The sequence below is a fragment of the Zeus faber genome (assembly GCF_960531495.2).
Source record: "Zeus faber genome assembly, chromosome: 3".
NCBI lineage: Eukaryota > Metazoa > Chordata > Actinopteri > Zeiformes > Zeidae > Zeus > Zeus faber.
The window spans coordinates 18,589,379-18,613,098 of record NC_137190.1 but is presented as its reverse complement, the minus strand read 5'-3'; the positions used below and the strand labels follow the sequence as shown (position 1 = coordinate 18,613,098).

Genomic DNA, 23,720 nt, shown 5'->3' with positions numbered 1-23,720 from the left:
GGATCCAACAGGCAGATCGCCTCCTCCATTTGGGCTCGCGTCCTTCTGTCCTGTCTTACAAGATGTCTTGACACTGGTCCAATCCGTCTCTGTCCTCGGGCTCTGTTCCTACTGCCCTGAAGTCTGCCAGAGTTGAGCCTTTACTCAGGAAACGATCCCCTGACCCAGCTGCTGTCCAGAGCTACACACCTGTGGCGCTTCTCTCCAAGACCCTCGAGCGAGCGGTCTCCAATCAACTCTCTCAGGAGTCTCAGGACTCTCCTTGACCCACTTCAATCTGCCTTCAAGACTTCCCACTCTGTGAGATTGCTCTCCTTGCTGTCGCAGAGGCTCTCCACACTGCCAAGACTTCATCCCTCTCCTCCGTCCTGATACTCCCGGTTCTTTCTGCTGCCTTCGACACAGTTAGAAGAACAGAAGAAGAACAATCTTGAATCGTCACACAGCACACCACACTACAACACATGCATGCACGCACGCACACACACACGCTTTGGATGGTGGCCGGTGAAATGAGGCCTCTGCGTTTAACCCATCCTGGCTTGTCCTTCCTCCGGGGGCACAGCCAGGAGCAGTGGGCAGCATTCGTGGACACACCCGGGGACGAGTGTCCATCGCTGGTCAGACTCTCCTCCCTTCTCCCCGGGAAAGACCGCCCTCACACGGACTTCTCCGTCACTGCCGAGAACGCCGAAGCGTCTCCATCTCGGACTGCCGAGAGACTCGGGGCGATTCTGGACGACCGACTCTCCTGCTCCGCCCACGTCGCCGCCACAACTCCCCCGCAGGTTCCCCCTCGACAACATCCGAAGAATACGGCTGTACTTCACGAGGGACGCGACACAAGTTCTGGTTTGGGCGCTCGTCATCTCCCGTCTTGACCACCACGACGCTCTTCTGCCCGGGCTACCTGCCTGTTCCGTCAGACCTCTACAGCGCATCCAGAACAGAGCAGCCTGCATAGGGTTCAACCAACCAAAACTGGCTGATGTCACTCCCCCTCCTTTTGATCACGTCACCGGCTTCCCATCTCTGCTCGGGTCAGATTTAAGACGCTGGCGCTCACCTACAAGGCTGTCCGTCGCACTGCTCGTCCGCATCTCCAGTCACCGTCTGGTCGGGTTCCAGACACACCGACACGTTGGCTCCGCTCCTCCACCCCCTTGAAGGCCGCCTTGCTCCTCCTCCGCCGCTGCGTAGTCTCAAGGGTGGTTCTTCTCATCCCTGGCGTCCCAACGATGGAAGCTGCTCCGCCGACTAAAGACCCCATCCCCACAGATGACACCTAAACCCTACCGTGACTGACCTGTCTGTCCCATGAGCATCTGTTTTCCCCTTTACTGTCTACAAAAACATCTCTCTGACTCTGCCAGTGCTGTTTGTTTCCCGAGAATGTTTATCAGGCTGTGACATAGTCGGTTTTGATACTGTGACAAATGTACTTGTTCTAAGTCGCTTCGGACAAAAGCGTCTGCTTAAATGACAATGTAATGGAAGCGATGACGGAATCCTATTTCCACATACAACCGTGATAAAACAAGTGACAGTTACTGCAGCTACGACACGGGTTTCTATATTAAAGATAGTACCCAACAGCCGACATTTACCAACTGGGTGGGAATTTCAAGCGACAGAAATTTAAAGCTTAATTTGTGGCTCTGCCTCCACCTGGTGGTTGCCTTCTGTAAGAACAGCCGCCCCTACCGCAACCACATGGCTTCGAAGGCCCTCGCTCAAACTGTCAAGCTTTACGTGGTGTAGTCTGACAGAGCAAATAAAGTGCCTTCAAAAAAAACAACCAATAATAATTGGCAAGATATTTTTGCAATTGAATAAACGGTAGGTCCAATAAATAAATCACAGCGCTCCCGGGGCGTGGGTTCATTTGACCCGTGGCTCCGCCGCCATCAGCTACTTCCTCTCCGACCAGAATTCCGCTGCGCTGCCCCCAAATAAAGTAGCTGATTTCGTCCAATCACGGCGCACTCCCGTTGCCCGCCAGCCAATCGGACGCCCGCAAATGGAAACGACAACAGTGGGCGTGGTCTAAGTAGGAAGCGTCCCCGAAGATAACAAGAAAAAAGTTTTGAGGTAAGTCATAAGACTGCAGACAGATTAATAACGCTCCAATTTTCACTGCAATGTCAAATAAATTCCCCCCAAACGAGCAACGAATGGATTAGTTATCGGTTAAAAATATCCACTGAGCATGGATTTCACCTTGTAAAGTCTTGTAAAATGAATTTCATCTTATCTCTCACTCGGATTGCTCCAAAACTTGAACAACGTCCAAACAAAACAATCACTCAGTGCTTGGAGCCTGTTTGTTTTTTTTATTTTTTATTTTTATTTAAGTATGTATTTGTTATTTTTATTATTTTGTAAACCCCAACCAAACGTATATGTATGTTGGTTTATCGTTACTGCTACTAGATGTACTTTATTACACCAGATTGCTGACGAACGCCAGGGTTTAATATATGGATAATTACTTGGCGTTGCATCAGCTAACGACAACAGCCGATGAAAAATAAGAAATAAGAATAAACAAGAAAATTGGCAACATGCAATTCAAGATGCAAAACAATTAATAAAAATAAATTGACAAAAAAAAAATCGCTGGAGGTGTAAGTAGGTTTTTGGCAGTTGAAGCAAAATTATAATCTGGTCACGTAATCCTCACATACATCTGGTGAACTAATCTCGCCACCATGCCTATAGGATGCCGGTGCATAGGCTGTCATATGATTACACATTGGCCAAATTGTTGGCTTTCATGTGGCTCCTTGTCACCAAACATGCAGTATTAATCCATCAAAAAATGCATGTAATCCAGTCAGATTTCCACGAACCCTTGACTTTCAGCACAACACATCCAACAAAGCCAAAGTGACAACACGCTGGATCCAGGATACCTCAATAGTTCACTTGGAAACACAGGGATGTTTCGGAATCTGCCGCGGGGGAGGGGAGACTGAGATTAAACATGAATTTATGTAATGAGAGAGTCGCCATGCAGGCGTTTAAAGGTTGGATAAGGATAGTCGGGAACTAAGCGATGGGTGGTCTTGAACTCTGCAAGAGTGTGATGAATATCCCCTGCATTGTCAAATTGAGATTGAGAAATTAAGATTGTGACTTTGCAAATGGGCATGTTTGGGATAACGAACAGTGGCCTTTACCAAGACTCCTGCAAACCATCTAAAGAGAACCTAATCCTTATTTGAACTTTGGAGTGGCCATTTGGTTTATTATTATTATTATTATTATTATTATTATTATTTTATTTATTTATTTATTTTACATAGAATGCATATTTATTTCCTATGAGTTTGTTTCCGATGGGTTAAACTCCAAGAAAGGGGGTAAAAGGGGACAGTGAATGATTAATGGTTCTTATTGACAAACAGTTGACTGTGAAAATACAAATGTCAAAAATATACAAATAATTATTTCATAGTAGTATCACGTTCAGACTAACCATCAGATAGGTGCATATTACTGTGTCCCATACAGGAGATCAGCTGTTGCTGATGATGAAACTACTCTAGCCTTTGTACCATTGTTTCAGTGCCTAATAATCAGAATTAAGAAACCACACTGAACTCCAAAAGGCATAACATAGCACAACTGGCTTTAAGTCAATTAAAGTGCTATAAAAAATGTATTTTTAGATTTTCTTATCATGAAAAGTAATTTCTTATTTTTAGCTTTAAACAGTCAAAATCAATGCCATGATTGTTGGAGAAATATGTTTTCCATGAAAAAATTATCCTTGGTGAGAATAAGTAAATATACAAAGAAACAATTAAATCGAATTACTGTTTGCACTTTGGGCTAAAGATAACGTTATTTTAAATGCTGATTATCTGAACGTTCAAAACATCTCTTTCATGACGAATTGCATCAGAAAATGGCAGACAGGACATTGGAGCGCGGGACATGGACAGGGTGTGCGGTTCTTTTTCTGCAGTCCATGTCTCCGACTGTGAACCTGCTCTCCCTCTACAAAGACCAGCACGGAAAGTTCATTGTCTTCAAAGTCATCAAGCTGACACTGACAGGTGAGCGCCGACAACGCTGTGATGCAGCTCGCATGGACGGCAGGGAATTCACTCCTGTCGTTTTTTTTTTCTCCCGTTACCAGATTCTGCGGGGGGTCTGGGGGGATATGAGATACTGAAATTACACGACGCTGATCCCATGCTGGGAGTGGAGGTGAAGTTTGTGGATGTAGACGCATGTCAGCGGTTCCTTAAGAGCTATGCCTCGGGGGCAGTGCGACAGTCCCTCTCCCAGCATGCCTCCCGGCTCCTGACTGTTCCCTCAGAGTTCAAAGTGGAAACGCAGCTCAAAGCCAGCACACACACACTGGATCTCAGTCTGGACGATCTTGAGCTTTGTCTCCAGCACATCCACTTTGCACAGGTATTACTGTATGTATATACTGTATATATGTAGCTTTATTCAACCCTGTCTTCTCAATCAGTGCCTTTACAATTACATTTCCAATTTAATTCGGAATAAGGCAAAATTCCCAATATTGCAACTACCATGTAAACACCATATTCGTAATATCTGATCTTAATAAAACCTGGTTAACCCGGCATATTCTGATTGACAGACCTAGTCTGTTTGATCATCTTCTGTTGAACTGTGGCATGTATATACACATTAATCGTATTGCTTCTGCCGTATTCATTCTGCAAATGCACCAGAGGTCAGAGATTTGCGCCACATGCATTTACCCCTGAAATGTCTGATTTACCTGTGAACCAGAGCTGGTTTACATCATGAACAATTGGAGGCAGCCGTACTTTTGGAGTGATGATGAAACTCTGTTCATGGTTACGGAAGAGGATTAGACCCACATGAAAAATAAAACATGTGGAAAAATAATTTGACTTCAGAGATTAATCTCAGAATTTTGAGTATAATGTCAGAATTCTGAGTTTAATTTAAAAAAAGTATCATCATATTCTGGCGAGAATGCAATTTTCTGTGAGTATTATAATGTAACACTGACACATTTGGTTGTTTTTTTTTTCTTTATCCAGCAGAGTAGATCGAGGACTATAGTGCAAATGAGGGATGAAGGGGAAATGAAATTGTCCCTAGATTAAAAGTTTAGCTGATTTTGAATGTTTAAATAAATATTTTACTTACCTGTAATATTTGGATTTACCAACAATATTGGCTGCTGAATCATCTGATGCTATAAAGAAAAGTTCAGATCCTAACTGCCATTATTAGCTTGCAAGGGGAGTAAAGGGGCAACTGGAGAATGGGTCCCAAAATAAACCTTATTTGACTAGATTGACTTTTCTTGTAATAGGGTGGGCTGAGCTCTCCAAAAGGATTGTCAAGTTTTCTGAATTCTTTTATTGAGTAATTTAGTGATTGTGCTTTTTATATTTGTCCCCGTCAGCCGGAGCGCCTGCGTGATGATGAGATTAATTCCCTGGAGCAGCAATTGCAAAAACAGGCCCTGAATCATGAACCACAGCCAGTCACCCTCCCCCTCCAAGACAATCCTGTACCTAGCAACTGTTTCAAGTTCCAGAGAGGAGTGTTCGGTAAGATTCTTCTCATTGTCAGCTACCTAATTGTTCAGAACAAGACTTTTATTGATTGTATTTTGCCTTTGCCTGATAGGAATCATTACTATTGAAAGATTTACATTACTTAAAAAAATCCAAACTAGGTCATAACCTTTGAAATCAATATCGTTTTTATGTCAAATGTGAGAAATCATTGTGATGAGCAGAGTGATGACTTCTGTCTATTAGTGCAAAATAGCCAATAATATCAGAAATGATGGAAGATATAGAACAATGGAACTGTGGTCCCTTGCGCTTTCTGAAAATGCAAAAACGTTGCAGAGGGTTGGAGTTTATGTAATTATAGATGTATCTGTCGAGAGACTGAGTGTTATTTAATCACAAGTAAGTATGCTCCACGTTAACAGCTTTTTTCCCCTTTATCCGTCGCTCTGATAGAGGACCGGATTTTGACAGCGGCAGACGTTCAGAGCTTTTCTAATGGAGTGGGCCGTCAGTGGAAGCATGTGGGGAGGGTCCTCGCCAAAAGCTGTCGGGCTCTGAAAGGGCCCGCCATAGACAACTTGGCCTACGAGTACGAAAGAGAAGGGCTGTACGAACAAGCCTATCAGATGCTCAGCCGCTTTGTCCAGGCAGAGGGACGGGCCGCCACCCTGAGCCGATTGGTCAGAGCACTGGAGGACTGCAAACTCAACAGCCTGGCTGAAAACATTCTGGATGTACAGCCATGAGAGGGACACTCAATATAGGGAATTTCATCTGGATATATATTTAATGTATATAGTCACAGATTAAATTCCTAAATGGTGTACTTAGACACAACTCTGTGATTTGCCTTTTTTATGAGAAATGTTCAAAATGGTTAAAGGGGCTTTATTATTACTGAGCCTTCAGTACATAATAGCTTGTTTTCCATGCATTTTTTTCTATTGTCATTGAGGAGCAATTTTCACTATGTGCCTTTACTACTTTTCCCTTTTAACCAAATTTCAGAAATAACCTTTTTGATGTCTTTTCAATGATGATCTCAAATGTGATTGTTACTGGGGTTTTGTTCTTGTCAAATGGGTGGATTCAGATTAAATGGTTGTAAAACAGTTCTCATGTTTATGTTGGATGCATTAGTATAATTGGAATGAAAACAATTTTGGAAAAATTCCCTCAGGTATAATTTAGTATCGCAATAATCCCCACATCTCTCTCTCTCACCCTACCACCCAACCCTATCCTCCCCCTCTCCTCACTTATTCCCACAAACCTGCACACACTCATGTGATTAAACTGCGATGATTATGATGTATTTTCTGTATTTGAGCACACAGCAGAGGAGTGGAGACCAGAGGTTGGAGTTGAAGGATGAATTTTATCTGATCATGGCTGCCGGTGCCACGAGCGAAAGAGAAATTTACCGATTAAGGTTTTAGCTCTTGTAGTGGCAGTGTCAGTCCATTGTTAACCACCCCCCCCCTTCTCTCTCTCCAAACACACACACACACACACACACACAATGCACTTGGCTGTCCATCCAGATGTGATGTGTGGATTAGAAGCTTTTAACACACACACACACACACACACACACACACACTAACGCTCTTGTATACAGTATGGGCCCCCAAAGACTAAGTATGCAACTTGTGCATACAACATCTGTGTTTGTGTAGACTGTAACTGTATGCAGCATGCACCCTCAGTTCGCCAATACATAAATAAATGCAGAATACTACACCACTGCTGATGTACCAAATGCATTTTGATGTGGTTTTTTTTCTCCCTCCATAGTTTGTCGGCATGTCCGCTATTATGAAAATGTATTCAAGGCAATGCAATAATGCCTTGATTTTTACACAAGACAATAAGCGGGGTGCACTTCTCAGCGACACACGTCCGTGTACAAGCGACACCAGAGTGTTTTTTTTTTTTTTAATTTTTTGATTCTCTTTACTATTTTAAACGGGACTTTCGTATGAAATAATCTTTCATGGGACGTGATTAAAGCTCGTGCCTCGGCCGCTCTGACGTCAACGAGACTGTGCGCTCTAGGTGAGTCTCGTCTCGCGCGCTCAGCCTCCACCTCCTCCTCCTCCTCCTCCACCTCCTCCTCCTCCACCTCGCGCCGCCCGTTGTTGTGTGGGGGAGGTTGAAGGATGAGATCGCTCGCGCTGGCTGTCATCAGCGCCGCCCTATAGAGACCCTCCGAGGCTCGCGCACAGCGCAACGACCCCACCCCCCCCCCCCACCCTCCCTCCCTCCACACCCCAGCCACCCCCACCCACCCCCACCCCCTCTCCGAGAGAGGGACGGCGCGAGACGCACCGAGCGACGGAGAGAAAAACGGAAGAAGAAGAAGAAGACGACGACGACGAAGGAGGAGGAGGAAGGAGGAGAAGAAGAAGAAGAAGAGCCTTCCTCGGACCCGGCTCCGTCTGCCCCCAATCCGGGCCTTAATGCTGTAGGAGTCTGAGCGAGAGAGAGAGAGAGAGAGCGAGAGAGAGAGCGAGAGAGAGAGAGAGAGAGAGAGAGAGACGCAGTGATTGAGTCGGGGACAGGGCGGACCGGACCGAGAAGCAGGGATCGTTCATTCGCCGCAGCCATGGGGTGCACACTGAGCGCCGAGGAGCGCGCCGCTCTGGACCGGAGCAAGGCCATCGAGAAGAACCTGAAGGAGGACGGGCTCACCGCGGCCAAGGACGTCAAGCTGCTGCTGCTCGGTAAGACCGCGGGGCCGCCGTTGCCGTTGCCGTGGCCGTGGCCGTGGCCGTTGCCGCTGCCGCTGCCGCGCCGTTGCCGCCGCCGCCGCCGCTCCCGGGGCTTTGGGGCGGCGGCGCTCTCCGTGGTCCTGATTTTCATTTCGCTCCGATCCTCAACCCGCCCTCCGTTCTCTCGTTGCAGGCGGTGGGGAATCCGGCAAGAGCACCATTGTCAAACAGATGAAGTAAGTTCGCTGTCGCTCTTTTTTGAATGTTTATTATTTTTTTTTTTTTTACGTATATATATATTTTCACTGTCTTCGTCACCAACGGAGGTAAAGGCCCCAGATTGCGCCCTCCCCTGTCTGTGCTAAAGCCCGGCCGCCATGTTTCGAGAGGCCGGAGCGCCGAGGTCTGCCGGTGAGTCCCGCACCACCCGCAGACCGCGACGGAGGCCGGGAGCGGGGGCATCTCGAGTGCTGTCCACTGCCCTGGTGCTGAAATTAAACCAGGGGTGAAATCAAATCTTGTGTGTGTGTGTGTGTGTGTGTGTGTGTGTGTGTGTGTGTGTGTGTGTGTGTGCATAGAGAGTCTGGGAAAATACGTGTGTGTGTGTGCGCGCGCGCGCGTGTGTGCGCGCGCGCGCGTGTGTGTTTTTAGTGAGGTCACTACAGCTCCATTAGCGAATACCTCTGCTTTAATCTTAATGGCTTTAAGTGCCTGATATCGCTGAGAGTACTTTGCCCATAAAGCGGATTTACGCAGAAATATGGCATCTAAAACTCGCATCTAAACCTTCCGCTTTCTAATCTGAATCACTCTTTCATTTTTTTTCCAATCAGTTACCCCCCCCCCCCCCAGCCCCCACCCTAAACCTCTTATTTACCTTGCGAGAAGATGTTTCAGTTCTGGAAAGGCGCGGGCTATTGTATATTTTATTAATATCAGACATCTTGCCTTCCTGGCGGTGCATCCTTTACCCACTCCCTGAAACAGCTCCACACAATCCTGCTCTGCATTGCACCCCCTTCCTTTCTTTGCATTGCTCCTCCTAGATTCTCTGTTTGTCTGTTACCAGTGCACACTGGTTTGCCGTCATTTCAACACCTTCGAAATGGTATTTTCAGACAATTCCTCTGGTTTGATTTTGCCTCGGTGGATAGTGGTGCTGGGGAGGACTGCAACAATGGAGAATACTGAATATCCAACCACTGGTTATTTCACTGTAACTGATCAGATTCTCAATGTATTTTGTGTGGTGATGCAAGGAGAAGGATGTATTAATAAGTAATTAATAACAAGTAATAATTAATTCAACACTAGGTTTCATTTAATTTAATTTCTATTTCTTATATTTAAATGTGTATATGCAATACAGAGAGTAGCAAATATGCAGAGCCAACTGTTTCTCTGTCCTTTATTTTCCACTGAAGTGAATAATAGAATGACTAGCTAAGTAATTGATTCATGCAACTAAATAGAATTTTTGGTCATGCTGGTTGTAGAACCTTCAAGTTTTCATTATTTAGTTTCCATCCGTTGAACCTTCATGTTGTGATGGAGGTGTAATCTGAGTGATTCCAGTACGGTGCACATCACATTCATTCAGGAATTTAATTCCACGGGCCGCATTCTCTAATAAGGAAATATTAAATGGCATTAGATGGCCATTTGTCGATATACTCACTGATGCATGCTCATTTATATATAGAACGATTATTAATAGGAAAATCTTAAATTAAGAAAATCAATAAATGAAATGTATAATTTGAGGATATTTTAGAGGTAAAAAAAAAAAAAGTGCCCCGGAAGAAAAGGAAAACACTGAACATTAAAACATTCTTCGCATCAGTCATGTTTGGCAGGTTGACCTGTTCAAGGTACCCATACACATGCACCTACATGTCTTCCGACACACATTCAAATTATATTTTCTCCAGGTGTATGGGAATCCAGTCCATTGAACGGCAAAAGAAAAAGTGAAATATCTGTAAGTGTGACTGGGTGTTTTGCCCAATCCAATGTGTCTCTGACCATATCTGTCTGTGTAGGATTATCCATGAAGATGGCTTCTCTGGAGATGATGTAAAGCAATACAAGCCTGTGGTCTACAGCAACACCATTCAGAGCTTGGCGGCCATCCTTCGAGCCATGGACTCCTTGGGCATTGAATTTGGAGACAAGGATAGAAAAGTCAGTGACCACCTTCCCCTCAAGGGGGCCCTTTGCCAATACATGTTGGAATATAGAAAAACCTCATTTGTGTACCCCTGGGGTTTAGGACTCACCAGTGCAATATAATTCAAAGCTAACAGGTCAATGTCCACGAAATGACAACATTTGTGTGTTTGCGTGTATGTCCAGGCCGATGCTAAGCTGGTTTGTGATGTGGTCAGTCGCATGGAGGACACAGAGCCCTATTCTGCAGAACTTCTAACAGCCATGAAGCGTGTGTGGACTGATGCCGGGACGCAGGAGTGCTTCAATCGTGCCCGAGAATATCAACTCAATGACTCCGCTCAATAGTGAGTAATACACAACAAGGTGATGGATTCCCCACACGAAGACTGTATGGAGAATTCATAAAGTAGTTATTATGCAAAACAGTACAAAGGCATAAGGGAATTCGGAGCCACATTCAGCCCCATCAACTTCAATGTGTCACCAGCTACCTGGACAGTTTAGACCGGATTGGAGCGGCAGACTACCAGCCCACAGAGCAGGACATCCTGAGAACTAGGGTGAAGACCACTGGTATTGTCGAAACCCACTTCACCTTCAAGAATCTGCACTTCAGGTACACGCGTGCATCATGTGATCCTCCCAAGAATTGTTTGGTTAGAGTCAAGGTTCTTTCGTCACGGTAAAAAAAAAAAAATAACAATCTTTTTTGGCAGGCTGTTTGATGTGGGAGGCCAGAGGTCAGAGAGGAAGAAGTGGATCCATTGCTTTGAAGATGTGACGGCAATTATATTCTGCGTCGCTTTAAGTGGCTATGACCAGGTGCTGCATGAAGATGAAACAACCGTAAGTGTTGGATAAATGTCATCTGCGTGTTTGTGACCTACAACCTCTCAAGATCCCATTCCCCCCGCTCTCCCAGTCCCTGTAGTAATTTCGGTATGCCGCATCCTCTTTCAGAACCGAATGCACGAGTCACTAATGCTCTTCGACTCAATCTGTAACAACAAATTCTTCATCGACACCTCCATCATCCTTTTCTTAAACAAGAAGGATCTATTTGCTGAGAAAATCAAGAAGTCACCTTTGAGTATCTGTTTTCCTGAATACACAGGTAAGTCCGTGCCTCTCTTTTGAGTGCAGAGAGATGAGCGCAGATGTCTTTCGTGGTCTTTTTTAATTGCTTTTTCTCTGCCTTTAGGTGCTAATACTTACGATGATGCTACTGCATACATCCAGGTTCAGTTTGAGAGTAAGAACCGCTCTCCCAATAAAGAGATCTACTGTCACCTGACCTGTGCCACAGACACAGGGAACATCCAGGTAGTGTTCGACGCTGTCACCGACATCATTATCGCAAACAACCTTAGAGGGTGTGGCTTATACTGAGGCCTGGCCAAGCACAGAGGTTGCCATGGAGAGTATGAGGTGTTAATAATGATAATTTTGATGATACTAAAACACATAAATACTGTATGTAAATCTACACGTCCAAAGGGACCCAAAGAGCTGCCGTCAGACACCACACTGGATTATTTCCACGTTTTGTTCCCTTCTTCCTCCTTTGAGTTCACTATACGATCCCAATTTTTTATTTTTTTTTAAATGTGTTTCACACTGAATGTTTCATGTTTTGTTGATTGTACCAGCAATTATTAAGATCAGAAACCGTAGCACCAGGGATATATTCAGCCGCCGCATTGTTCCGAATCACCAAACCTAGAAATCCAGTGTAAGGAGCTCACAAAATGCTCTCAACGTTTTCTTGGAATATGTGGTCATTACTTACATTTTTACCTTAAAACATTTGTCATTCAGCTGAATATAACCAGTGGTGCTCCTTTTTCAGAGCTGTTCTATTTATAAAGGTGGTGTTGATGTAGGGGAGGTGCTGTACTGGTGGCTGAGGGTCATAGTAGGAACGAACAAGGCTATTTAACTTTCAAAAGGAGAAAGCTCCCCTTTCCTTTTGAGCCACATGTGACTACTTTACACAAGAAATAGCCTGCAGGACTGTTCCATTTGTCTTTCTCTTTTATTCAAACACATAAAAGGAGAGGGAATGACTCCTCTAAAGTGGCTGGTCTTTGCCATTGGCCTCCCGTAGTGTAATGAAATGTCTATCAGCCAATGATACATGGAAAATGTCATATCAATGCCAACCGCCTGAGAATGACAGATTGGAGATTATAATCAGAAATCATAGATCACATACATCGCATCAACTAATGTCATTGAAGTACCACACATTACATTTTATTATCATCGAATAATTTACTTATTTAAACCTCATGCCCTACATGCATCCTCCTACCTCCTAAAATCCCGTGCCACATATTTATTTCCTGTCCTATCAAAATGAGGGTGGACAAATACCCGTCTACATTTTGGAGGTCGTTAAGCAGCTCTCTAATGGCATTTTATTCTTCCTGCGGTTCTCAGCCCATCTACGTGTCTAGAAATACAACACGCACAGGAAGAAAGATATCATTTGAGGCGCACCTCACTTTAGTGAGCCAGGGTGAACCCCGTTGCTCCTGATAAGTACACAGGGCACCATTATTCCTATCTGTCATGTTTCTCTTTTCACAGGGAACAAGTACAGCTTTCCATTTATTCACTTGTGCACCTGAATATCCATCTTCCAATCTTCCCATTCCTGTATACTCCTATCTATCACATATCACTCCTCATATCCTCATTCCATTTTCACCTTAACACACCGTACTGTATATATATTATGATTATACCAGATTTTTTTTTTTACTGTGAATGTTTTTGTGCTGCATCCCATCCTACTCTGTAGTTTATTGGTTGCTCTCATGTGGAATGTTTGTGCTGAGCCAATCGAATGTTGTGTTTACATTAAAGCCACACTTTTCCTAACTATTTCCGCTCTCCGATTGTATCTGTGAATGAAATCCAACAAATGGAATTTGTATTAACATTAAAGGATTCAACAATATTGTGCATTGCTATTCTCTCGGCAGAAATTTGACACACTGACCAGCCTTTTAACATATCAAGTCGACCCAGAATTCAGGTTAGATGTGGAAATTAGGGAACATTATTTAGAGTGGCCCTCTTTAATGGTTCATTATCTTGTGCATAACGCTTTGTGTTCAGTGGCTCAAATATGAACAGAATGTAAAAGATTGGGAACGGGTCCCCGCGTTGCCATAGGACAGCACTTTGGAAAATGCAGCGGATGGCAGAGATCAACAGCATTGTGCGGAGTCTCAATTTATTAGGTTAAAAGTGTCCCATCACCACAGACAAGAAGCTATTCATATATTGAATGACGAGGCTGGATCAGCTGTCTGACCTGCTTCTGTCAGTTTAATGGATGTGAGGTTCATTATTGCTCTGTTTCAGCGACAGCCACAGAGCTCTGCTCCCCGTCCCAGTGCGTTCCCATTTCATAGTTAGTTACAGGTTAAACAACGGGAACTCCCAGATTGACAGTGTAGCAAAATTAAACATCCGAGAGAATAATTAATATGATACATCCCATATATTCACCTGCAATTACACAGCCATTTAACATGACCCATTTTTTCCTCATAACTATGATCCAGACTGAGATTAAGAGAGTTCAGAAGCATAGGGCACGGAAACAAAAAACAGAGGCAACTGAGAGCCCATGGGTAGCAACAACAGATATATATATATATATATATATATATATATATATAGATATATATATATATAGATATATATAGATATATATATAAATATAAAAGAAGAAACGATGTGCAAAATAAAATTTCAATTAAGATGAAAGTTCACTTGAGCTGTGAAATGCATCCCAACGGGTGCCACAGCCCAATCCGTGGTGCCCGGTGCACTGGGAGCCGCTACAGTCGCAGCCTCTTGATGTCCTCACTGCGGAAGTCAATACGCAACGCCATAACCTGACGCACCTCAGCCGGAGTGAGACGCCACGTCAAGGGACCAGAGTTTGGACCCCAGTAATCCAGGATCTCAGTTACCTATACGTGCACAAACGGGCAAGTGTACGCCATTTTAGACAGCAACAAATTTGTTCAGTGAAAATTTCTTTAGAGGATCTCTTTTGTGTGCTCTTGTGGTTGAATGGTGGACGTTACCCGCTCCAAGTTGAGGATGGTGGCCATTTGCGTGAGACGAGCAAACTTGTCTCGAATGGTCCATGTTGTGACCGTGGTGAGGTAGGCCACCAGAGACCGCAGCTCTTTGTCGAACTGCAGCCCTCCAAGCTAGGAGAGAATAATCACCATTGCAAAATAAACACCACAAAAAAATGGAACATGTAGATTGTAGAGTAACTATTTTTACAGCGAAATGGGTTATTAGCTGCATATTTCAGAGTCATTGTTTCAGAGTGGGGTTGTCAGACATGTCAGCACTGCTCTACTTAAAAATAGCTGGATGCCATTCTGCCAAGAGGAAAAAACCTTTTTATCTCTGCCCTTTCTGGACTCATGAATTAATCATAGTTTAGGGCGGTCTTTTCATCACATCTATGTCAGTGAGGTAACATCATCTGCTGAGGATGCTTAGTGCCACCCTGTGGCCAAACGTGGCACCTCACCCTGCTGAAACTGCACTTAAGGACCGTTTTCTCCATTTCTATCGACACCAGGCTGGTCATCAGACTGGTCAGCGTGTCATAGATCACAGGAGAGAGGCCCGCCTGGAAAAGAGTGAGATGGAGAAAAATGCAGAAAAATAGGGGATATGTATATAGTATCATAAAATCCAGTCTCCCGAGGTATCATTATTATTTTGAAATGCACTGTGACACGGTTTAATACAGATACCTTGAACTCGGCCATCAGCTGCTCCAGGTTAACAATAAGCTGCTGCACCCAGGGGTCGTTCGCCTCATACTCATTAAATTCGTCCTGCACAGAGCACCACCACAACATCTTTGACTGTATGTCGCTCCTGAGGTTACAAAACATTTTCTTTTTCTTTCAAGACTTTTCTTTGTTGATGATTTATTTATATAACCAATTATGAACCACAACCAGAACCATGCAATAAAACAAGTGAAGTGATTCTGCAGTGGTGGATATGGACTGTGATCGGATGTAGAGGCACAGAATGAAGTGCGTGACAAGTAAGGGTGGAAATGGGGTCGCAAGTTAGGGGTGTGGGAAATATTACACCTCCATACTAGTTTGAAACATACCAGCTCACCACCACATATCATTACCTCTTCTATGTTGTGCGAGATGGACAGAAAACTGCTGATCCAGGGCTTCACCTGTGGTTTTATGGCTGTGCCATTCAACTCAGTCAGGCCTTCCTGTGAAACAGCACATTGTACAAAATGTTGTATAATTACATCTCTTTGGTACAAGAGGTTATCCCAAGCGCCTTACAGCACCATGCTTTCCCTCCATACCATCATAGTGAAGAATGAGTGCAACCATTTTTCTAGACACATCACAAACTGTCCTCATTAAAATTTGAAATAAGACACGAAGAAGATCAAGACAAGAAGATCCTGTAGAACTATGACCTGATTGATTCTCAATTTCTATCTATTAATGCTGTGTCAACATTAATTGAAAAAAAAAAAAAAGTTTATTTAAAAATTTTCCCCAAGCCATTACATTATAATAACACCAGGACAGTGTAAATAGCAATTAGCAAATATGGATGGCAAGAAGAAAAAGGTTGTTTTATCGATGACTTATGAAAAATGATTTATCTGTGTGTACTTCCAACCTGTAAGAGATCCTTGAACTTGCTAGATGTGTTGACAAGGTCTGATAAACAGCTATCAATCTTAGCTTGGTCACCGGATCCAGACCCTTGCATAAACAACTTCGAGCAATCGTTCTGTTGAAAAGACAGTTTTTCACACAGTGAGACACGGGCAGGACATGGAAGCTTAGTTTCACCGGTGCTTGAAATATTATTTCAACTTACCTCGAGGTTGCGCTTTAAAGTTGTGATGTTCTCGCTACACACCTCCGCGTTATTCAAAGTCAGCTAGAACAGCAACAAAGAAATGGAAATCCATGTCACACTCTTCCTTCCCAGTCCTCCCATAAAGACTGAATGATGTATAGGTGATGGCCATGGCAGACAGGTGACTGCACCCAGGTGTAAAACCACCGTTGAATTTGTTTTGGCAGTGTGTATGGGGGCATTAGCATTCTGAAATAATGCTAACATTGTGAAGGGACTTGAAAAACGGCCTCATAGTCTTTGGTCATTAGACAACCATGCAGAGCAATTCATTAATGGAACGAATGACTCCCACAAGATGGCTGCCCATACCATTAATCATGATCTCCCATCATCATTTGGCAACATAAATTGTCGGTTGGCGGTTGGCTTACTCCAAAAGCGAACCCAGATGTAGGAAATAGGTTGGAAGGTAACTCAGAGCATGCCACACCCCTTCCAATGTTCAGGATTCTAAGTTTTGTGCTCCTTACACGAGGCCTCAGATACAAGTGATTTCTCAATGGCAGCCCATAAATTAATAATAATAATCATAATTAATTAAAATAATAATTAATAATCTTTGTGCAGCTCACAATGTATAGTTATCGTCAATTTTTTATTCCACAAAATGTTTTAATTTTGACTTTTGTGGTATTTATCCTCCATCCTATTAAGTGTCCATCCTTATAGGTGAGAATTGAATGGGGACCCCTCGACACATTCAATCATTTTGCAGTTTTTGTGACTGATAAATCTCCAATGTGGGCACTGGACTCTTTGGTTGGCTCATGTTGCATTGGAACCTTTGTCAGTTGTCAGACCTCATAGGGCCAATTGTTATCAAGTAATATTACTCAACATCGCCGCTGCATTTGTAATTGTGACGTAGTTTAAGGTTACAATGCTTTTCATGTGGTGTTTGTATTGTTTTGTCCATCCTTTTAAGTAATAAGTTTCAATATCTATGTGCCTGCATCAAATATTGATTGTGTTATCCTATGTGGTCAATGTACTGTAAAGGCCAACAAGCTGCAATAAGAGAAATCCATCTAAAAACTCAAATGAAATGACAAAATATTTTTTGTTGATGATTTGATATTATCATGATGGAATTCAAATTCTTGAGATATCTAGAGATTGACCACATAAAACATTATTGGAGACGACATCCAGCGATCTTTGGCGTGTGGTGGGTGTGTCCAAGCGTGTGCATGCTTTCATTCCTGAGAATCCTACCAGAAAGGCGGCCTTGGCATTTTCGGCACTCTCAATACCAAGCGTGTTGAACTTCCCTTGCTGTAAGCTGCTTTGCATCAGACTGACTGCAGTGCTAACGCCGCGCTGGATATCCTGGAGCGTGGTAGCAGGGAAGCCCTGCCTCAGCTTATTATACAACACCTCCCTGGAAGACAAAGACATATGAGTTGGGTGAAGGGATATGCCAAGACTGGACACAAGTGGAGAGAAAAATGTGAGGGAAATAATTGTATTTCAGGCATTTGTACCTGAAGTCGGATTCCAGTGCTGAGGTTGCATGGTTGATCATTGCGCACAGACAGTCAATGTTTGAGCTGGATAGTGCTCTACTGATACATTTCTTCACAATGTAGAAACAGTCATCTACCATGCTGGAAGTCAGCTGACCCTTTTCATATGTATCCATTGCAACAGCCTGAGGAGAAAATGATGATTTGTAGATCAGATCTGTGTTGTTTACAGTGCATGGTATTAATGGTAGTCACGGACCTTACTGGATCTATACAATCTGTTCGACACCTACTGTGTATTACATATCAATTCTGATGTGCATCTAAGACTAGTTTAGTGATTGAGTGTTCGACCTTGCTAACAGTCTCTCTCATGTAATACTCCTCCATTGGGATGTAGTAGCCAATGAGCTCCTGCATGGTCCTACTCAGCAAGCAATGTTTCAGTAACTTCTCCACATTCTGCTGATGCTCTACATGGACAAAGAAAGTGGGAAAAAACAAGAACCAATAAACAACAGCAGAGTACTTAAGCTGTACAACTCAAAACATAGTATGTATGTTTATTATCATGTACTACACAGTAATAAAGCCTACCCTGTGTGATGCTTTGGGCATCCCCAACCTCAAAGTCCGTCATCATACGTCGGCGCAAGAAGCGCAAGTAAAGTTCAGCACGAGCATTCATCAGGGTGACTTCCATCAGCACCGGGTCCAATTCCCTATTAGAACAAAGACGTACATAAAGGAAGAGCACAAACAGCGGAGCCGGCTGGCTAATATAAGATGGGATGAGGATGATGATGAATACCTGGGCTCTATCTTCTCAGTTGGCATGCTCTTCATCATGCTACTTTGGACAATCTGAAACTGCAGCAAGAATCTAAGGTTACAACACTGTGTATAGTATATAGTGTGTATAGTTAGTCAATAGAGATCAGAAGTACCTTGCTGTGGTAGTCCCTCTGCTGGATGAATTTGTCAACTATCTTTTGAGCCTGAAGATCACACTCGTGCTGCAGGTGAGTAATGAGTGTGTACAGGTGGCCGGGACCATAATATGTTTCGACAATTGGCTGATGAGTCTCAATGACGCGAGCAATACCTAAAGTAACAAACGGGCAGACAGATTTCAGCGTTCATATCAGCAAACTCAAATGATAAATGTTTTATCATCCCCACTTTCTCACCTTCTAGCAACAGTGTCAGAGTTTCAGCAAAGATGAGTGGCGCCCTCTTGTCATTAAAGTCTCCACCTGTGGCTAGCAGCAGGTTCTCCTCCGCTTTGGAAGCAAGCTTTGTATGTCACCATGTGGATCAGGTGAAGTGGGCAGAGAAGGCAACAGAAAAATCACAAATTACACCTATACACTTTTCTAGTACTAGGGAATCATGAAAGTGATTGTAACAAGCCATAATAGCATCAATGTAAGGTAGAAGAAGTGCCTTCAATATAGTTTTTTTTTTCTAGTGTATATACACAAATCATATATGTTATTCAATAACTCTAAGGATGCACTGATTTATCAGCCGTACATCGATATCTTTGTTGAACGCCATCGGCCTATTGGCAAATAAGCTGACATTCAACGATGGCAGTGGCCGATGTTTATCCAGTATTCCCCACACATAGACTTAACTTGGGCGGGCAGCCCAGGTATATTAACGGCCGCCAAAGTATATTGTGCGACCCAATTACCTTTATTTAATTATTTATATATTTACTTTTTATCCGCTCGAGAGAAAGACGGCATCCACGAAGACGCGGACATGGCTCTCTGCAGCGCTCCAAGTAGGAAGTGATGCTGCGTTCATGCGAACTCGTAAAACTGCACATTGGTATCGGCATCAGTTATCGGCCAAAACGTTATTTTAAACATCGGTATCGGCCCAGAGTTTCACAATCGGTGCATCCCTAAATAGCTGCGTTCCATTCAAACACTAATATTTGTGCCTGACCACGACATTAAAACCATAATGCGATGATAGCGATAATAATAAACACTACTCAGTAAATCTGTGAAGCCCAATGACTATCTTAGGCACTTATACGAAGCAGCATAGACTGAGGTGTTACATTCTCTAAGGTCTCTGCAACAATACATACATCCTAATCCCGACTGCTGCATATGTTCTCATCTGCTCTGTCTGTGGCTACTTGGTACGCTCACAAAGGAATGTGAATTGTGACTGCAAGCGGAAATGTAAATGTCTTTTACCTTATATGGGCATGTATCCTGTATAATTACTGTTTGTGCAGGTAAGTCATGTGACTAGGGGCATGGTCACAAGACGACGGCAAACTTGTAGAAAGTACAAGAACTCTCTCCGGACAAAGGTACGGGGAGAAACTGCTGTGTCACTGTTTACAAATTTTGTTCTAGCTAACATAAGGGTCAGTAGGGTATCAGTTGGTTCCTGATAGCAAGGGTTTATCTCACCGACCACACGGTGGAATTTCCATGACACTCTCAAACCACAAAGAAATTATATTTAATGGCTTAGGTATTCAATTCGGAAATCTTCCAATAACAAGCTTCACGTGCACAGTCGGCCTCTAAACTCACTTGGATGCCCATGCTACTGACCTGGCTGCAGAGGTACTGGCCAAAGCGAGCAAGGCCCTGCTGGTGGAGACCCAACAGAGGGAAGATTTTGAAGAATCTTTCCACCTGCGCAAGATCAACGGCTGCTACAGCTTCATCCAGTCGCTCAGCAACAATGACCTTTAGCTTCTGTTCTGCCTCTTGCAGCATAATCAGACTTGCATCCACAGCACTGCCTGGATAGAAAGCATTATCAGCAATATTTCCTCTTCCGAGTGATGGTACGAAGGAAAAAAGTACTCATCCTTGTTTTTTTATGCATTGTTGCAGTTCTTTCACATTGAAATAAATCACATCAAAGGATTTAGTTAAAAAGAAAGTTACACTTTAGACGAGTGCTTTCACCTCCAACTTAACATCAAGGTCAATGTGAGAAATGCAGAAAAAATAAATATGTCTTTACAGCATTTAAGCGGTGCAAAGTGAGCGTACTAAAATGGCCCACTTACCCTCTTCCCCCTGGCGGCTCAGCTCAATGACTGACTGGTCCAGAGAAAGATATCGATGGATGTGGGCAGCAGCCTGTTCATAGTCTTCATTATGCAGGGCGGTTTGCACTCCGTCCATGCAGAACTTTAGATCGAGGATATCATCGGCCCGCTGGATGACCTTATAAAGCCTTGTCTGCACAGCAGTTCGATATAAATAGAAACAGTTACAGTGTTAGCCAATGCATTTTGTTATATAGTGGTCGTTACCAATATTCTATAATGTTGATGTATACATTGCCTACATGTAACAAGTATGGCTGTATGTTTGCATACCTTTGCCAAGTCAAGCTGTCGAACTTTACGACTGACATTCTCAGCCAGGCTGCAGGTAAATGTTATCATGCCTGACAGCTGACTGGCATCTCCTCCAATCAACTGCAAATTTGGCCTGTGGGGCAACGTGACAACATTGAGCATCTGAGAAAATATATTTAAACACAAAACATTAAGTGTTGATGGCTGAAATTGTGAAAATAAGTGCCTCATATTTTTTTTAGTTGGGGGTAAGTTTGGGACTAGTTGAGGCAGAAGTTGGTAAAAAATAAAAATCAAACAAAGCCACCTTTACCATAAACACTCATATATTTGGACATTATTACACATTAGCCTGTGTATGCCTTAGGCAGGGTAGGATGTGCACATAATTAAATAATGGTATAATTTTTTTGGGGCCAATACATAGACTGACATACATGTTGATACATAAATCATAACCTATATTTACCACATTCCTAAATTAAATTATAACAGACTGTTCTTCTCACCCCATCCTCTGCAGTGCCATCATCTTAGTATTAATGGTGCCCTGTTGCCCCACAAGTGTATCCAGCTCAGCCTCCACCACTTTCTGCGATAGAAACAACAGATAAAGGCTGAGTATGTGCGGACTGGTGTAAAAAATGACCCATATTTTGACAATAAAACATGTAAGATTAGTCCTAGAGTCCCAAAGTGTTTAGGCTCTGTACGTGTTTTTGTTGTTGTTTGGTTTCTAAATAAACAACAACAATAATAATAATAATAATAATAATAATAAGTCATTATCAGTAGGAAGGAAGGAAAGTTTGAAAGCAGAAGAATATATATATTGTGGTTCTAACAATATCATGATAAGATATCAGGCAGGATATTTGGTATTTTGGTTTTGGTAATGCGGTGACATAGTCAAATCTTGTCTTTTAGACTGCATTACAGTGAACTAATGCAATTTTCTGAACTTCATAGTTTGTTCTTGCTGTGCTGACCAATGCCACTGCCTGCTTGTTCAGAACATCCACATTACTAGTGATTGTTTCTCAAATATGTATTATGTGTGTGTACAATGAAAACTCCAACTGTCAAGCAATCGATATTTAGGTATTGGTCAAAAGATAAATTGATCTGGTTCTGCCAATATCGCTCAGCTCTATATCAAGTACATTCCGTGGTATCTACTATCTAGTCTTATATGTGCAACTGGGTTTTCCATTTATATTTGACACGAATTCCATTTGGCGGATACACTACACGCTTAGCAGAGAAACGCGCTTGAGCTATCGTAGCCTCGGCCCCAACAAACAATGTTTACATTGGGGGTGTTTGGTTTCTCAGCTCACTACCCAGGGGGCGTTTCTAGCGCGTCACCGACTGTCGCAAAACTTCCGCGTTCTAAGTAGGAGTATGGACAGTGGACACGTAGCAGAGGTGGCACTCCTCTCCATTGCGAGCGGCAAACGACTCACTTCTTCTGCGCAGAGCTGCTGGTAAACGCGCTCCAGGTCGTCCAGTTCCGTCAGGGCTGATATCGCTTCCATACTCACGGAAGACGTGCTCGTAGAGTCGCATCTCCTCGCCGACAGTGAACCGCTGTCAGCCATTTTCGGAGACGTCAACAACGGCAGTGACACTTTGCGGCACGTCTATTTTGCGACGCTGCGTCGCAAATACAGTTATCCTTACCGTAGACGAGACGGACCGCGGGCTTGGAGACCAGACCGTTCGCTTCGGTTAAGTAACAAATACCACGACACAAATTCATAACAGTCAAAGACAAATGATTTATTTTATTCTATTCTATTATTTCTACTTCTGTAGAAGTATATGTCATTTATCCTTTACGCCCCCCCCCCCTGCAGTCGATGTTTACATGTATACGCTAATACTATAGGCGGCGTCATCGTGAAGTACAACGATACGGACCCAATGAACCGTGATGAGAAACCCGCAGTGTCATTTTTAGTTTGGCTTAGTTTTGCTAAAAAAAAAATGAGAATCGTGATTTTCAACAAGTTTAAGCATCGCGGCTGCGTGCGAAGTGTACTTAAGTACTTGAAAAACGACTGAAGCCCAGTAACGGAGCACTTTACTTTCCACTGGTAATAACCAATGGGTTTGATTTGAGCAGGAGTTGGGATTTTCCATCCTTCACAACTTTGGTTTCTATTAAGCTTCACAGCGGAAGTAATAACATAAGCGGTACCTTTAAATCTATTTATCTTGCTGGTGGGTCCGCAGCAGTTTCAACGTATTATGTTCACTTCTTAATGTCTATAAATCAGATTGTGTTTGTTGAATGACAACAGTCTTACCATCAGTGTTCATGACAAAGTCAGCTATTATGGGAACACCGTATCCCCCCCCCCCCTTGAATTTATCAAGTTATTATGCTGGACGGTCCATGTGCAAACCCTGAAAACTGTTTCTTCTCCATCGCAGCTGTTTACATTTCACCTGCAGGTCTATTTTTTCTCCTGGGACGGTTCTGGTCTTTGGCTGCGCA

The 23,720-nt window shown here is 43.3% G+C and overlaps 3 protein-coding genes across 3 annotated transcripts; 2 read left to right on the top strand and 1 right to left on the bottom strand.

The window, feature by feature from the left end:
* The first annotated feature begins 2,057 nt into the window (after positions 1 to 2,057).
* tradd (tnfrsf1a-associated via death domain) lies at positions 2,058 to 7,294 on the top strand. The gene is made up of 5 exons (XM_079997750.1): positions 2,058 to 2,091; positions 3,911 to 4,064; positions 4,148 to 4,428; positions 5,429 to 5,576; positions 6,000 to 7,294. Exons 2-5 carry the CDS (start codon positions 3,914 to 3,916, stop codon positions 6,290 to 6,292), a joined length of 873 nt encoding a protein of 290 aa, XP_079853876.1. The 5' UTR covers positions 2,058 to 2,091; positions 3,911 to 3,913; the 3' UTR covers positions 6,293 to 7,294.
* Positions 7,295 to 8,154: 860 nt separating this feature from the next.
* gnao1b (guanine nucleotide binding protein (G protein), alpha activating activity polypeptide O, b) lies at positions 8,155 to 11,821 on the top strand (the record flags this gene model as incomplete). The annotated part of the gene is made up of 8 exons (XM_079997632.1): positions 8,155 to 8,272; positions 8,454 to 8,496; positions 10,303 to 10,444; positions 10,616 to 10,776; positions 10,920 to 11,048; positions 11,149 to 11,278; positions 11,393 to 11,546; positions 11,634 to 11,821. 8 exons carry the CDS (start codon positions 8,155 to 8,157, stop codon positions 11,819 to 11,821), a joined length of 1,065 nt encoding a protein of 354 aa, XP_079853758.1.
* Positions 11,822 to 12,538: 717 nt separating this feature from the next.
* On the bottom strand, positions 12,539 to 22,818 carry cog4 (component of oligomeric golgi complex 4; the record flags this gene model as incomplete). The annotated part of the gene is made up of 19 exons (XM_079997407.1): positions 12,539 to 14,424; positions 14,542 to 14,670; positions 15,006 to 15,107; positions 15,235 to 15,318; positions 15,633 to 15,725; positions 16,151 to 16,264; positions 16,355 to 16,417; positions 17,615 to 17,780; positions 17,884 to 18,050; positions 18,220 to 18,338; positions 18,463 to 18,587; positions 18,677 to 18,735; positions 18,813 to 18,970; positions 19,056 to 19,161; positions 20,454 to 20,647; positions 20,921 to 21,095; positions 21,236 to 21,350; positions 21,727 to 21,809; positions 22,684 to 22,818. The coding sequence occupies 19 exons, from the start codon at positions 22,816 to 22,818 to the stop codon at positions 14,290 to 14,292; spliced, it is 2,322 nt and encodes a 773-aa protein (XP_079853533.1). The 3' UTR covers positions 12,539 to 14,289.
* Positions 22,819 to 23,720: the final 902 nt, after the last annotated feature.

Bases quoted from the DNA above. Each gene is read 5' to 3' on its own strand.
- tradd (XM_079997750.1), top strand. From the start codon at position 3,914: ATGGCAGACAGGACATTGGAGCGCGGGACATGGACAGGGTGTGCGGTT. The intron at 4,065-4,147 runs GTGAGCGCCGAC...TCCCGTTACCAG, and splicing joins CATCAAGCTGACACTGACAG to ATTCTGCGGGGGGTCTGGGG. The intron at 4,429-5,428 runs GTATTACTGTAT...TGTCCCCGTCAG, and splicing joins AGCACATCCACTTTGCACAG to CCGGAGCGCCTGCGTGATGA.